The 14787-nt window shown below is 37.2% G+C and overlaps 2 protein-coding genes across 5 annotated transcripts in view; one reads left to right on the top strand and one right to left on the bottom strand.

Moving 5' to 3' along the window:
* Window positions 1–7550, bottom strand: part of LOC144633815 (serine/threonine-protein kinase SMG1-like) — a 67027-nt gene extending 59477 nt beyond the window's left edge. Inside the window, exons 1-12 of one of the 2 annotated variants that reach the window (XM_078492689.1) lie at window positions 7062–7550; window positions 5694–5830; window positions 4822–4880; window positions 4442–4519; window positions 3875–3956; window positions 2958–3005; window positions 2808–2856; window positions 1915–1991; window positions 1345–1417; window positions 886–1040; window positions 332–420; window positions 112–196 (exon numbers count right to left, since the gene is read on the bottom strand). In XM_078492689.1, coding sequence (XP_078348815.1) covers window positions 112–196; window positions 332–420; window positions 886–1040; window positions 1345–1417; window positions 1915–1991; window positions 2808–2856; window positions 2958–3005; window positions 3875–3956; window positions 4442–4519; window positions 4822–4880; window positions 5694–5830; window positions 7062–7449 — 1320 coding nt within the window. In that variant the 5' untranslated portion in view covers window positions 7450–7550. The remainder of the gene's footprint in view (window positions 1–111; window positions 197–331; window positions 421–885; window positions 1041–1344; window positions 1418–1914; window positions 1992–2807; window positions 2857–2957; window positions 3006–3874; window positions 3957–4441; window positions 4520–4821; window positions 4881–5693; window positions 5831–7061) is intronic. The other variant, XM_078492690.1, reaches the window with a different exon arrangement.
* Window positions 7551–7583: 33 nt separating this feature from the next.
* On the top strand, window positions 7584–14635 carry LOC144632328 (charged multivesicular body protein 6-A-like). 3 transcript variants are annotated; one of them, XM_078490954.1, is made up of 10 exons: window positions 7584–7786; window positions 9482–9526; window positions 9850–9914; window positions 10058–10145; window positions 11947–12033; window positions 12395–12460; window positions 12969–13049; window positions 13427–13493; window positions 13663–13762; window positions 13951–14635. In XM_078490954.1, the coding sequence occupies exons 1-9, from the start codon at window positions 7715–7717 to the stop codon at window positions 13722–13724; spliced, it is 633 nt and encodes a 210-aa protein (XP_078347080.1). In that variant the 5' UTR covers window positions 7584–7714; the 3' UTR covers window positions 13725–13762; window positions 13951–14635. The 3 variants fall into 3 exon arrangements, with proteins under 3 accessions (XP_078347080.1, XP_078347079.1, XP_078347078.1); XM_078490953.1 differs by having other exon boundaries at window positions 13663–13768; window positions 13957–14635; XM_078490952.1 differs by having other exon boundaries at window positions 13663–14635.
* The last annotated feature ends 152 nt before the right edge of the window (window positions 14636–14787 follow it).

The raw sequence follows: 14787 nt of genomic DNA, 5'->3' as shown, positions 1-14787 counted from the left end.
TGTGACCTAAGACTTTATAGTTACAGTGTACAATTCCAAATGCATTCAGTATCAAGGCATTTTCTGAATACAGCTTAAGGGGCTGAGAAGGTATCATTTCTCTGATCTTACCTCTGTCAAGTAAGGAGGTGTGATCGACGGGCTCCTGTCTGGTGAAAAGCTTGGTCCTATGCCATTTACAACTGTTGTAAATACTCTACAAACAAGACGAGAAGCAAATGAGACTTACATGTAGCTACTACTTTGCCACAGGTATGTGACCATGACGCAAACCATTGGCCTTTTGAAAATGGTTCAGTGTATATGGCACAAAGGACGTATTTTACTGTACCTTACTAATGCTGTCAACCTCGGGAGGGACACATATGGTGATGGGATTTCCTCTGAACTCACAACTTGGTTCGACAACATGCCTAATTCCTGGTAGCAAAACAACGATTATGTATAACCAGTACAAAGTGTTGGAATAGACATTTGAAAGCACCAGATGCCTATTTAACAATTATCAGGGTTTGTACACTTTTTCAGGGCAAAAATTCAAGGACTTTTCAAGGACTTTCCATGACCCTTCTTGGAAATTTCAATGACTTTTTTCATGAAATTTACCCCAAATCAACGATTTCCAGTCTGTCGTACCAATGATGTGCTTGCTGAAGAACTAAAAAAAAATTGCTTATTTTGGCAGTCTTCTCATTGCCTTGAAGCCTTTTGACGTTCAATAAAAAAATCAAGGACTTTCAAGGCCCGAAAACCAATTTCAAGTACTTTCAAGGCCTTGAAATCAAACTCCTGAAATTAAAGGGTTTTCTTGAGGGTTTTCAAGACGTGTATGAACCCTGAAATATGATCTGCTAAAATGTGTTGAGTTATACTGTCTTTGCTCACCTCAGCATAAGCTTCCATATCTTCTAGAAACTGGCTCAGAAGTGTCAGGGAAAAGGCAATGTCTGAAGCCCAGTAGTCATGTAACTTAACCAGACATTCTGTAACATCATAAGAAATGCTTAAGCCACTAATGAATTGACTAGACCAAAACATTTCTAAAACCATAAGAAAGAAAGGAAAATATATGAAAAATAAAATACATGTACAGCCTGCAGCTTCCACACAAGGATTCCACCACCATTTTTTTTTATAATTTTCTTAGATTGTATAGTTCCATAAATTACCATACCTCCCTCTGAAAGTTCCATAATTTATTAAGCTTCATACATTTCCTTTAAGTTTTTGACCTTTGAAACCCCTCCCACCCCAGGATTTTCCAATCCCTTGCTGTGGGGGGAGTATGGGCAATTTCTGGAACCACGCTTTGTTAAAAAATATATATATAATATTTTGACAAACCTGAAGTGTAGCTGGTGAGAGAATTCTGCTGTGAAGTGTCAATGTGCCATCCAACAAGAATGTCTACAGTATCCTAACAAAGATAAAATCAGCAAAATATGACATAAAAGGCAATGGAAGGGGCTTTTTGTTTTTACATTAATGTTAGAACCAAACGGCAGTTATTAATAATGGTTGGTTAATTAAAAACAGTTGAATACCGTAAAATTTTCATTATAAGAACTAGGCTTATACAACTTGGGGTCTTGGGTGGGCTTATAAACACAGAGCTTATATCTGTGGGGGTGGGGGTTGGGACTTCTAAGCAGAATTGAAAAGAAGTTTTGAAACAAACCACGGCAATGTTGATCAAAATACGTTTTAAGTCAAAAAGTTAGCCCTGTTCAGTACTGTCATCTAGCAGAGGGGGGCTTAAATCCATATCCAGGGGGCTTAAAACCGGATGTATTTTTTTTCTTACCAGGTAGATGGGCTTATAAAAAGGGGGGCTTATAACTTGAATTTTATGGTACATAAAGAAAGTGGAAGAACATTGACAGCTATTATTAATTTTTCTTGAATATAGCTTACCCTGAAGTGACCTGCAAATGCATGTGGGTAGTCTATAGCAATGGGCATCATCACATTCAGAGCTGCACGCAGTAAGTCTGTCAATCAACACATTCATGTTAGTGGTTTAATGTAATACTCAACACTATCAAGTTTTTTAGCTCATACTAAATTATATCAAAAAGTTTTCAGAAATGTATTTTGACATAACCAAAGCAGGCAACTACTGGTATCTCTTGTCAGTGATTTTGAACTATTCAATAAATAAAACTGAAGTCAAAAGAACTGCATGTACAATAATCACACAGACTGTGTTATACTCTTTTTGTATACCGTATTTACTTGAATAAGGGCCGCAGCGCTTATTTAATTTTTCGCGCCTCAAGTGCGGCGCTTATTCGAGGGCGGCGCTTATTTGAGGGCGGCGCATATTTAAAATTTGGATGCTACAAAGAGTCTAATCTTTTACAGTGGCGTCTTTTTATTGTCAGTATTCGTCTCTTGCTGAAGAGAAAAGTGGCGCCAGCTGTCCTGGCAAAGTTGGATACCTTCACAACATTTACAGAACTACGTATTGTAAAAATGTTGGATAGAAAAACTAATGGGCGAGCGGTAGAAAAATCACTTTGTACTGCAAAACATCATTTTTTGATGGAAAAAATGTCCAAGTTTGTTTTAGATTTGTTTTGTAGAGCTGTTTTAATTCCTCGAATAAGCGCTGCATCGGGACTGCGGCGCTTATTCGGGGGGGGGGGGGGGAGGGCTTATTAACTTTTTTGTCCCAAATGCGGCGCTTATTCGAGGGTGGCGCTTATTCGGGGCGGCTCTTATTTGAGTAAATACGGTACTTCTACTGAGTTAAAAGAAAACAATTTTAAAAATAAACATTATGAAATTGATAGTAGGCTCAGTACCTGATGTATCTACATTTTCCAAGATATTCTGCAAGCTGCTCATAACATTCTGAAAGAAGTAAAAGATCTCTGTATTACAAATAATTTTTAAATAAACATAATTTTTGTTTATCAATAAGACAAGCAACAGTTTTTTCATCCCCTACTTACCATCATGAAATCTCTGAAGTATTTGTTTTTAGTGTCCACTTGAATTGCCTTTTCATGAAAGGGAAACAAAAGTCATTACTATCCAGTAAAATAACATTGAGCGCTCTCTCTGGGAGGCAGATGCTTCACATCAGTGTGAAAATCTTAATTAAAGTTACTGTACTTCCTTTCAGGAATGTTACTCATTTGTTATAGTAACATGATTTAAATGTGGTTGGAACAATTGAATAAGCATTCTACTTGCCTGTTTTAAAAATTTGTTATAACTGTTTTTAATACATGATTATTGCAAAAGACATCTGAACCATTAAGTTTAAAAATAATATTCATTAAATATAGGAATCTAGAAGGCAGGCAGGTAGTTGATCCCGGGGGGGGTACTTGGGTAAATTTTTGTTGGGTATGTGCCGCTGGCCTCTCAGAACCCCTACCCCATTATAGTCATATTCTATGGCCAATTATAGACCCCATCTTAGTCACTTTTGGGTAAATTTAATTTTTACGACCCCAACTTAGTCACTTTCTGGGAGCCGTTTGTCAAATATTGAACAACAGCAATAAATACGGTAACATTTTTTTCGGCGAATATTTCCGTTCATAAATCACAACTTGCCAGATTTTCGTACTCTTAAAATCCCGGAAAAGTGTGACCCCATTCTAGTCACCCTATAAAAAATGCTTGAAATGGCGACCCCATTATAGTCAGTCCAGTCGTGAAAATGCAACCCCATCCAGCGGCACATCCCCATTAGCCCATTTATAGGAAGTGCCCCCCCCGGGTAGTTGATAGACAGACGGATGGACAGACAGACAGACAGACAGACAGATGGATAAACAGACATGGGAGATGGTAGATGGATAGACAGACTAAACAAAATGCAAGTTCAAAAGGAACAAGCAAGCATTTCTCCATTTACCTTTGACAGTGCTGTGAGCAGCAGGATCTTGACCTCATCTGATACAGATGACTCAAGTTTGGTAAAGATCCACTGAAAAAACCTAGTAAGTACAAAATGTTTTTAAGATTAACAAAACTAATAGAGGCTTTAAAGACAGTCCACAGTTGAACTGTTTGGCAGGAGACTTGCATGGCCCCGGGCAAAAGCCGGTACCACTGGTGCAAAATGTTTTGAATAAGAGCTTCATGTATTGAAGCCAGCAATACAGTCTTCTGACATAATGAGGAAGTACACTGTGAGCTGAAATATGTGGGAACATTACAGGGTAACCTGGTCGTGGAGCCCCCCCGGCCAAAGCTGTGTTCTGCTGCATTTAGACCTGTATCAGAAATTTATGCACTGACCAAATCAACCTTACCTTAGAAATACTCCTTGATGGTCTCCAGGAATTTTTTATACATAAAATGTGTTTTGTACCATTTAAGATGTGCTATAATACATGATGGAGCTCATTTAAATTTGTACTTCAAGCTTCTAAAAATAGCTACAGGACACGACTCAAAACAGTAGATCACATCCACTTACCTTCCAGCTTCATTGCCTAAAATTCCACCAATCAAACCAACACATATTGCTATTTTCTCTTTTAGTTCTGGCTGTCCCCTGTAAAAACCAAACAAATATGCCTCTGTAATTGGACAGAACACTTCATTTATGGTGCTGTAATAGGGCAGTTGTACTTAAATTGGTTTCTTTGTTGTGATTTCATAAACAAATTATAAAAGTGTTGACTTGCCCCCCCCCCCCTCTGTTAAAAGTTAATAAAATTGGTAACAGGACTTTGTTTTATCCAATTTGGACTACAGTCAACAGTCTTGTGCTTAACAAATTGAACTTGTTTTATGATTAAAAACCAAACTGGATTTCACTCAGTCCTATAATTATTACCCTTGGAAAAAATTTACCTTTCAAACAGCACATCTTCTAAGACTGAGAATAGATTCTCTGCATGCTTGTCTACTATCTGGAAACACAAGACAAGGTTTGAGTGACTTTGGAAGAAGATCAAGACCAAAAATAATTTAGAGTCTTTTCCCTCAAGAAAGTATTTATGTCTACCAAGAATAGATGTACATATCTAAGGTGGCAATTCTTGAAAAAATTACAAGCAAATTATTCTGTAGCCCTGCTTGATGACCATGTTTTGATTTCCTGGGCTATATGTTCCTATACTTTATGGGAAAGGTAAGAAAAAAACAAAAGAAACATTTCTGTAAGCTAACAAAAAAGGTGAGGGTTTCCTGTGATGGACTGACATCTTATTCAGGGATAGCTTCAAGTCATTATATGATTGTTTAAGTAGCAAGTGGGAAAGACATCTACGTTCATAGCCAGACCAGAGCTGTGCCCAAAGGCTCTTATGTAAAAAATCTTGGGTGCCCAGCTCTTAAAAGCTTTTATGAGCAAAGTTATACAAGTCGCCCAAAGACAAAAGTAGGTCCCCTGTGGTCCGGACTTTGCCAGAGCATGTGCAGCTCTGCAGACCTTTGAACATTCAATTGAAGCAATGTACAAATTATGCATTTTAACAGTTTGTCCATTGTGGGATATAGGGAGAAAAAAAAGAGTTTAAAATTTGTAAATAACAAGCTAGAGGTAATTCTTAAAGTCAAGTTGCCTTTTTGCGGTTTTCCCACATCCCAAGTGAACGTTTTTTACCAGTGAACTATAGAAATAAATGGTTGGTTGCTTTTTTATAAAACTATAATATACATGTGGTTTACAGAAACCCACAACTATTGACCAGTGATAGGGTGTACAACATCTTTTACAATACCTGATAATTATCAGGATTGTTAAGGAATTCTTCAAACTGTTGAGCTGCAGTTAAACGTCGCTCTCGTTCAGACTCTTTGGTGATCCTCTTTACAAGATGTGATAAACGAGAATCATCACCAAACATATTATTTCGTTCTGAAAAATAATGCAAAAAAGGCATTTTATGAGAAACTTTTAAGTAATAGTTTACCAAGGAGTAATGTTCATTCTGAAAAATAATGCATATAAAACCCATGAGTCTATTGTAAGCAGAAAAATTTCAAAAAATATTTTAGTTTGCCTTCAGAAGTGAACCTATTTTGTTAGCTGGGCTGTGATAATATCTTTAGACAGAGTGTTGCATTCATTGCATCTAGTATAATTGCTAGCCAGCAAATGCAGATCGAGTTTCACCTGATGTTTTATAATGGTAGCATGGATAAACAGGCTGAAATCTGTATGCATCTTTGCAAGCTCTCTTAGATGATCCATTAGTCTCTTTTATACAGACCGAATTTCCTGGTCTCCCCTATAGTCTTCCAGATACGAAGTCCTTGGCCAATTTGCAATATTAAATGTGTTTTTGTGGTTGAATCAGCAGAGCTCTATTTTTCAATCCATTTTTGGGATCAAGAAGAGGTACCTTGATGCAAAATTTGTTATTTCCTGGACTTCAAATTTTTTTTGGAAGGGGGGGGGGGGGGGGGGTTGGCATCTCTGCATATGAATACACAGGCGATAGATTAACACCACTGATGGAAATTGGAAAAGAAATTGCAAAAAGAAGGATTTATCTCATTTGATTGGTCCAGCTTAATTAGAGGAAATGTTGTGTTGTTCCATTTCAAAACAGATTTTTTTCTAACACTTGAATTCTTCATTTTATAGCTGTTCTTAAAATTATTTAATTTTTGGCAAAATAATTAAAACAATAACAAAATTATGAAAAAAAAAACACATTCATTATAATGTTCAAAGCTTGCCAAAAACACATTACACAAAATACAAAAACAGTAAAAATAGCACAATCACCGATCTAAATGGGTTTTCCAGTAATTCCGACTGCATTAGCCGGAAGCTGAAAGTAACGAAATGATCTATTTTCGTTTCTCTTAGGATCGATTGTAAAGTTACAATACTTGAGATAAATTGAAACTCAGAAGAATGATTGTAACTCCAAAATAGTCCTTAAGATATAATTTTGTTTGCAATGGCGTGTGTTTCAAATTAAAATGCTCGTCTACTGCAACTGCGGCTTTCAAAATTTGAACAACGGCACCTCATTACAATAAATGCAATTGTCTCTCAGTCGTCCCATTAAGCCGTCTATTTTAGAAAACAATCATTAAGTAAGATTACAGTTACGAGTTTTTAATTTGCCACATACCATTAGTTGAGCCTTTGGAACCAAAACTGTCTCGGTTTAACTCCCTAGAAGTATCTCGGCTGGGTTCACCTCGTCCGCGAGGAGGTTGTTTCTCAGACTCCGAGCGTGGCTTTCCTTTATCTTTTTCAACGGCATTGACTTTGCTGCCTTCCCTATCGGAAACATCTCTTCTGCCTTCTTCATTTCTTCGTCTGCCTCGCTCGTCTTTCTTTTCAGGACGTCGTCTGATGTTCCGCCCATTTCGTTGTTCTCTTTCTCGATCTCTTTCTCTTTCACTTTGAGTACTTGTAGTGCTGCCCACTGAGTCTGCAGAGTGGTCTCGGCCTTTAATTCGCTGAGAACGGTCTCTGCGTGTTTGCCTACCACGGCCCTGTGGTCTCCCACTCATACCATTTCATTCTGCCATGAAAACTTCTCCACTTGAACAAGAAATTCACGCAAAAGACTCAAATAGCGCCAAGCGCCATCTTGAATACCAAAATAGAGCCTCGTTCTCATGCTTTTTCAGCTGTTTGCAAAATCAAGATGGCGGCAGTTTAGGGTTTACTTCCTGTAGAATCAAAAGCGATTGAAATGTTTTAGTTCCTTTGTCACAAAACTCACCAAAGTCGTAGCCTTCAAGAACTAGAAATCCTGATCATTATTTGAGCAACATGGGGTCTTTATTTAGCAAGAAGAAAGAACCTGAAAAACCAAAGATTACTGAACAAGACAAGGCAGTTCTGGTAAGAAATTCAAGAACTTCAAGAACAAGAATTTTTAACTCATAAATCATTGAAAATAAATGGGTTGCATGCTGCTCAATTTGATGAATAAAAAAAATTAAGGGTTGCTTAAATCAAGTAGGCTGTAAAGAAGTAAGAAAGGAAGGGCAGTGTTTATTCAGATGTATTTTGAAAATTTTTATATGTCAGGATAGGTGAAGCACTCTGTCAGTCCAATAAATAAATTTGACCTGCCCACTTACAAGGGTATGTGCTAAGTCTCAGAACACCGAATACACCAGAACTGACAGTGTGGTGAAAGTTAAAGATTATTATACCTGCCAACTTTTTCTGAGTCAAAGGCATGAGATTTTTATCCTGAGAGTGCCAGGATTTTCGAAGAGGATACGACAATGTCCGAAGCCTCCCAAAGACATCCGAGGTATTCCAAAGACGTTCCGAACATATCCTGATCCTAGTGCGTGGACGTGTTTTGCTAAACACGACCCTGTTCCAAATGCTTTTCTCATCAAAACTCTGAGATTTCGGAGAAAGTATCGACATTTTCTCATTTTACTTGGAGTTTTCATTTCTCAAATTGGTTTGAGTTTACCTTTTTTTGGTTGTAAAAACTCACATTTTTCGACCAGACGTGAGAAATTGGTTCGTGAGATCGAAGTTTTCAACTTGCAGGTGTAAGACTCACTGCCGAGGCGTGAGAGTTGGCAGGTATAGATTATTTGCTGAAGTCTGCATATTTATTTCCATTTTCAAATTTATGGATAGAGCTACTTATTACCAAACTTCCCCGGGAGAAGGGTGGACTTGGTAAAGTTTGGGTGGAGGTGTTCTGCTGGGGTCTAGAAACCCTAACCCCATCTGTGGATGGGGACAGGGGGCGGGAGACTGGGAGAAAAGGGGCGGGAAGCGGGATTCCTAAGGTGGTGGGAACCAGGAGAAAACAATTAGAATTTCCCAATGTTTCGTTATATTTCGCAATAGATATGGGACAAAGAGGAGGGCACCACTACAGAAAGTGGGAGAAAAGGGGCGGGAAGCGGGATTCCTAAGGTGGCGGGAACCGGGAGAAAACAATTAGAATTTCCCAATGTTTCGTTATATTTCGCAATAGATATGGGACAAAGAGGAGGGCACCACTACAGAAAGTGGCGGGAAGCGAGAGTAAAAGGTATGGGAGGCGGGAGGTTCAGACCCCCCTGTCCCCACCCACCCATCTCAGACCGAGAAAGGCTCAAAAGACAAAAGATTTAAATTGTATACCCCATTTCAGATGGAAAGGGAAATAGAATCTTTTTTATTGTTAACTTTTCTACAATATTACAGCATCCGCTATTTATTTTCACACATTTCAACATGACCTGATTAACAGAAAAATATAAATTTGTTGTAATTTTTCCCCATTTAGCGACCACATCTCAGACTGTTAAAAGGCCAAAGTCTGAACACATCACAGACCTGGGAGATCAAAAATGGACCCCATCCAGTGGCAAATAGCCATATAGCATATATAAGATAGTATCCCCTCCCCCTAAGGCAAACTCCCACTCCCACACTAAACTTATTTAAGATGTTCTGTGTGTTCCAGGTTCAAGGCTCGGGTTTTAGTACTTAATTCTTTCACTTTAGAATTGTGGATTTAGAACAGTAAATTCCTTACAAATTTATAGCCAAACAACTTTGTGTTATTTATTTTAGGCACTAAAGCAGCAAAGGGACAAGCTGAAGCAGTACCAGAAAAAGGTGCAAAGTAAAAGTACTTCTTGTACTGAATATTTAATGATGTTTAATGGAGATGTGGTGGAGTAATGGTCAATGCATCTATCTGACTTGACATCCAGTGATCAATCTAGATTTCCGTCCTTGTTTATTAACTGCAAAGTAATGGCATTGAATTAGTCTGGATTTATTATCATAAAAAAAATTTTCCTTTAAAAGTGCTGAAATGTTTTCTCATTTGCGAAACATTTGAGGAATAACCCCTTCATCAGTAGCAAAGTTCAAATTGAAACTCTTGAGCGTTTACAGGTTTACTAAGTGTACTTATAAAGTTCTTGTTTTATCAGATACAACTCAATCTTGAAAAGGAAAGACAGTTGGCAAAACAGCTCTTACAGGAAGGAAAGAAAAAGTAAGTTGTCTTATTGTTGTAAAAAGAAAGGTAAATAATTAATAAATATGATCAGTCTCTTCTTTGAAGGTTACTTTAACTTCTTCTTGGAAATGTATATGAGCACCATTAATTTTTATTTACCTTTATTGAACACCATCCAGTAAGGCAAAGTTACTCCTTAAGAAGAAGAGATATCAGGAACAGACCCTTGAAAGGACAGACAATCAGTTGGAAAACTTAGAAAAAATGGTTTGTTTATTTATGATAAAATGTACATTTTAATTTATTTTATTGTTTGAGGGGGGGGGGTGTGCTAGACTCAGGATTTATAAAATTATTGTGTTTTTTAGCAAGACCTTTTTTCTCTGACTCACAGTGCAAATGGGAAATTCTGACAAAAATGTGGGGGGGGGGGGAGAAGGGAATAACTGGTAACATGCTAGCATCAATTCCATTCAGGAAGATTTAATTAGTAAACACTCCTGGCCACTTCATACGTCTACAGAAGTTCTGGACTTGAGAACCAGTCTCTTGAGCCCCTATGTTCCAAAAAGGCATTAATTCTTTTCTTACATTAAAGCCCCGGCTAAATGATAACACATTTTCGTCCAACATCGTGTTTGTCGCACACAACATGGAGTGGCTAAACAAGCAAACAATGTTTGATCAAACATTTACCAAAGTGAGCCCACATAACGCTTTGTGCGTATTACCGCTGAAATTATGGCGCGATGTCACATAGATTCGGTTTCTGATTGGTTGCTTTTTCCTGCTTGGGCTTGCTTTGTTTGCAGAGGTGGCTAAACAATCAAACATTTGCGCATGAAGCAAAATGTTGGATGAAAATGTTTGATCTAGATCAAACATGGGAAACCATTTAAATGCAATGTTGAGAGAGGTGGCTAAACAGTCAAACATGCTCTTCCAACATGATGTTGGACGAAAATGTTTGATCGTTTAACCGAGGCTTAATAATAATATGAAGCTCCTGTGCAACCATACAAATGTCTGTCCAAAATATTGCATTTTTATTAAAGAGAGCTACTGTAAATTATAAAGATTTAATGACAGAACCACTAGACGAAAAGGTGTTTACATGTATAGTGATACATAGTAGCTAACTATTTTGACTGAACACCAACTTATAATTAGCACACTTACATAGTAATTGTTGTATGACTTGTGTTGGCCTTGTAAATGTCGTGGTTTAATTTTATGTTTGGTTTAAAATTTTTCAAACCAGTTTGAATTTTATTTCCCTTTGTTTCAGATTTTGATAATGAACACGAGACAATGGAAAATAAAAATGAAACTGGTTTGAAAAATTTAAACCAAATATAAAATTTAAGAGGAAATCCGCCAGGACTTCGAGTAGTTATTGGACAAAATTGTGTACCAAAACTATTTACACCTGATTGCAAGCTTTTGTGTTACTGCTTTAAATATCTTATCGAAAGAAATCTTTTCTAACAACACCACACATCGAAAACACATTTTGAAGTTCCGCTGAATTCCACTGAATCGCTTAAAAGATGTAAGCTTTTGCCCATAGCTTGTGAACTTTAAATATCATTTTCTCAGACTCTGATAAGAAATTGTTGTACCAGAATTATTTTTAGCTTATTGCAAACTTTTTTGTTACTGCTTCAAATATCTTATCGAAAGAAATCTTTTCTAACAACACCACACTTCGAAAACACATTTTGAAGTTCCGCTGAATTCCACTGAATCGCTTAAGACGAATTTACAAAATGGCTACACGTGAGATTTTGCCCATACCTTGTGAACTTTGAAATTCATTTTCTCAGACTCTGATAAGAAATTGTTGTTGGCGTTATCACGGATAATTACTTACATCTTTACCTTTTATAAAGGGTAGGAAATAACGCAATAGGATTTAAATTATTCTGGAAATTGATTTTTGTCCAACTTTAATAAATATTACTCGACTTCCTAGTGGATTCCGTCTTAACCACAACATTTATAAACATGTGACTTACATGTACTGAGTACTTGAACATGCAATAAATCATTATCTAATCGTTTGCAGGTCCAAGATGTTGAGTTTGCTCAAATTCAAATTCAAGTAGCAGATGGACTGAAGCAAGGAAATGAAGCGCTGAAAAAAATGCATGAGGTATGTAGAACCCTGGAAAAAGTTAAAACTGATTCAACAACACACTATTTTGGGAGTTAAAGTGTCCTTTATTTTATTTTAAATAGAGTGAATTTTTGAAGTCAGTTTCGAAGCAAGTGAAATACCATGCAAAAATTTGCGAGGTTAAAAACAACAGGTGCAGTGAAAAAAGTCACCTTTTTGCCGCAAATTTGCTCTGAGTGAAATATCGTAATTGTATGTCAAAAAGTCCCAAAAAGTTACGAATTTCGTTTGCATTACAATGTACTGTTGCACAGTACTGTTGCACAGTACTGTACATTGTATTTCAAGAGTAGTCAGTCTGTCTGTTATAATAAAGTCATTGAACATTTTACCATAGATAATGTCAATAGAAGACGTGGAAAGAATAATGGATGAAACAAAGGAAGGCATTGAATACCAGCAGGTAGGTGTTGTAGATATCAAGCACAATGCCGTTTTATTCTTTAAGCAAGAAGCTCACAGAGCTTAGAACTAGGCCTGGAAGCTTGACGAAGTATATCTGGTTTCTGCGTGAAAGGCAATATGAAGCACAGTGAATCCTTTGGATTCAAGGCAGTGAGAAACACTAGTCACAGGCTTTTAGCCTGGTGGGAGTCCAGGAGTCCACTTTTCAGAGAAAATTAATACGAATAACTGTATGCAGAGGTTTTTTTAGCAAATTTGGAAATCTTTAGATACCTTTGCACTCATAACTGCAGAAAAACACCTTGCATTATAGTGCACCAGAATTTTGCAAGTGATATCATTAATGTCATTAATTCTACTCTAGATGCCCAGATATTTTCTGTTTGTGTAGTGTAAACAGATTTTTAAGACAATTTGACGAGATTCTTTAAGATTGCACATCCATCAAAAGAGTTCAATTTTCACAACTGGTTTGGGGATTTTTTTATTTTTTTTTTTTTCTGTAGGAAATTGATGATCTTTTGAGTGGAAGTTTGACCCAGGAAGATGAAGATGCTGTGTTACAAGAACTGGAAGAAATGACAAAGGTTCTTTATTATTATGTTCTTGGTCACTGTGTAACTTTTCAAGTTACAGTCATGCCAAGCGAAGCGTACCCCCCTAGAGTACCTTGAATTAATGAATTGAATATTGAAATTTGAATCCGTTAGTCAACTTCAGCAATGCATTTAGCTTATAAAAAATAGAAGCGCCGATGCAGCAAATGGCATTTTAGAAAGCCCAATTTTAAAAAATGTCCCCCCCCCTGAAATTTGTGGAAAGTAACACATGATAAACCAGTTACCCTCCTGGGAGATTCAAAAGGCACCATTGTTTGGATTTTTCTTTTGGAAAGAGAAAACTTGGGTTCAACTTTGTCTGTTGTTCAATTAACCAAGTGATATTGTTCCATTTTTTATTTCAGTCTGTGACAGAGAATCTTCCAGAAGTACCAACAGAACCATTACCAGAAGTACCCACAAAAGAACCTGGTTTGTTTTATGATAACTTACAACATGTACTTGCTAATTAACTGGACCTAAACTGGTGTCTTTCAATCTTGTTGGTTAGCCTTTGTGCTTGTAAGTTACTGATCTTTTATAAACAGTTTTATCTCAGGAAACTAAGTTTTAAGTTTATCTTCTGAAATTTTGTTTGCAGGCGAGAAGAGACCACAGAAAGAAAGACAAGCCACAAGAGAAGCAGAGATGGTGCCGGCTTAGATAATCATACTTAGCTCAGAATTATTCCCAATTACAATGCATTTGTGCATGGCTGGTACACAATAGGCCATTTTCAAAAATACCATAATACTCTTTGTTGTCCCTCCAAAATTTTGCATAATCATTGTTTTCAATTTCTCTTGGGACAGCAAAACAATGCTTCTGCAAAACTTTGGAGGGACAACAAAGAGTATTATGGTGTTTTTGAAAATGGCCTATAGGCAGTAACTAGCAACATGTAGCATGCTACCTGTGACCTATGCTGAAACAGCAATATTTGCGATCTATGAAATATGACCTGTGACCTGTGACATGACCTGCTTAATGTACCAGTCATCTAAATTGGACCATGTCCTTGAACACAAAATGTCCCTAGTGAATTAAACTGTATAGTCATGTATAGTTTTTTGTAAACCCCATGTATACAACATAACTAATTTTTAGTGTTTTGTTGCAATCATTGAATAACACTTAATAGGTATAGGGAATAAGTTTTAAACAAGCAATTTGAACCTTGATGATAACTGAATGGCTTGTGGTGGCAAATGGGTTTAACAAGGTAGAGTCGCAACACTTATTTGGCTAGTTTTTTATAACTTGGAGACACAGTGTGCTAATGGTTAATGCACCAGGCTCAGATCAATCGTTCACAAGGGTTTGAGCCATGGATGCCGCGCGGGGTCACTGCATTGTGTCCTTGGGCAAGACGCTTTACTCTCATAGTCTCTTAGTGCCTCTCTACACACATTTGTATAAATGGATGGATGGCCAATGCTACATAAACTGGGATAAGCTCTGGGCCTGATAAACCACTTGGCTCGACAGCAAGCTTTTACCTTTTACCCAAGTTGGTTTATGGATGAATTTGGAATTTTCATGAAGGGCAAAGCTGCTACAAAAAAAAATTTCCCCACAAAACTCTGGCTCTGGCTCTGCCCCCAAAACAAAGCAGTTGCACATGAAATCCTGTCAGCTGCTGAGGCTAAATCACCCTGTCGATCATTTGAGGGTTTTTTATTCTTCAAAATATGCTACACCTTAAGATGGTTGAAGTAGAATTAAC

The sequence above is a fragment of the Oculina patagonica genome, chromosome 12 (genome assembly GCF_052425735.1).
Source record: "Oculina patagonica isolate OP01 chromosome 12, crgOcupat, whole genome shotgun sequence".
Taxonomy (NCBI): domain Eukaryota; kingdom Metazoa; phylum Cnidaria; class Anthozoa; order Scleractinia; family Oculinidae; genus Oculina; species Oculina patagonica.
This window is presented reverse-complemented; position numbering and strand designations above follow the sequence as displayed.

Coding starts and splice junctions, on each gene's coding strand:
- LOC144632328 (XM_078490954.1), top strand. CDS start 7,715: ATGGGGTCTTTATTTAGCAAGAAGAAAGAACCTGAAAAACCAAAGATT. Junction 12,034..12,394: donor CGCTGAAAAAAATGCATGAG/GTATGTAGAACC, acceptor ATTTTACCATAG/ATAATGTCAATAGAAGACGT. Junction 13,494..13,662: donor AGTACCCACAAAAGAACCTG/GTTTGTTTTATG, acceptor TTTTGTTTGCAG/GCGAGAAGAGACCACAGAAA.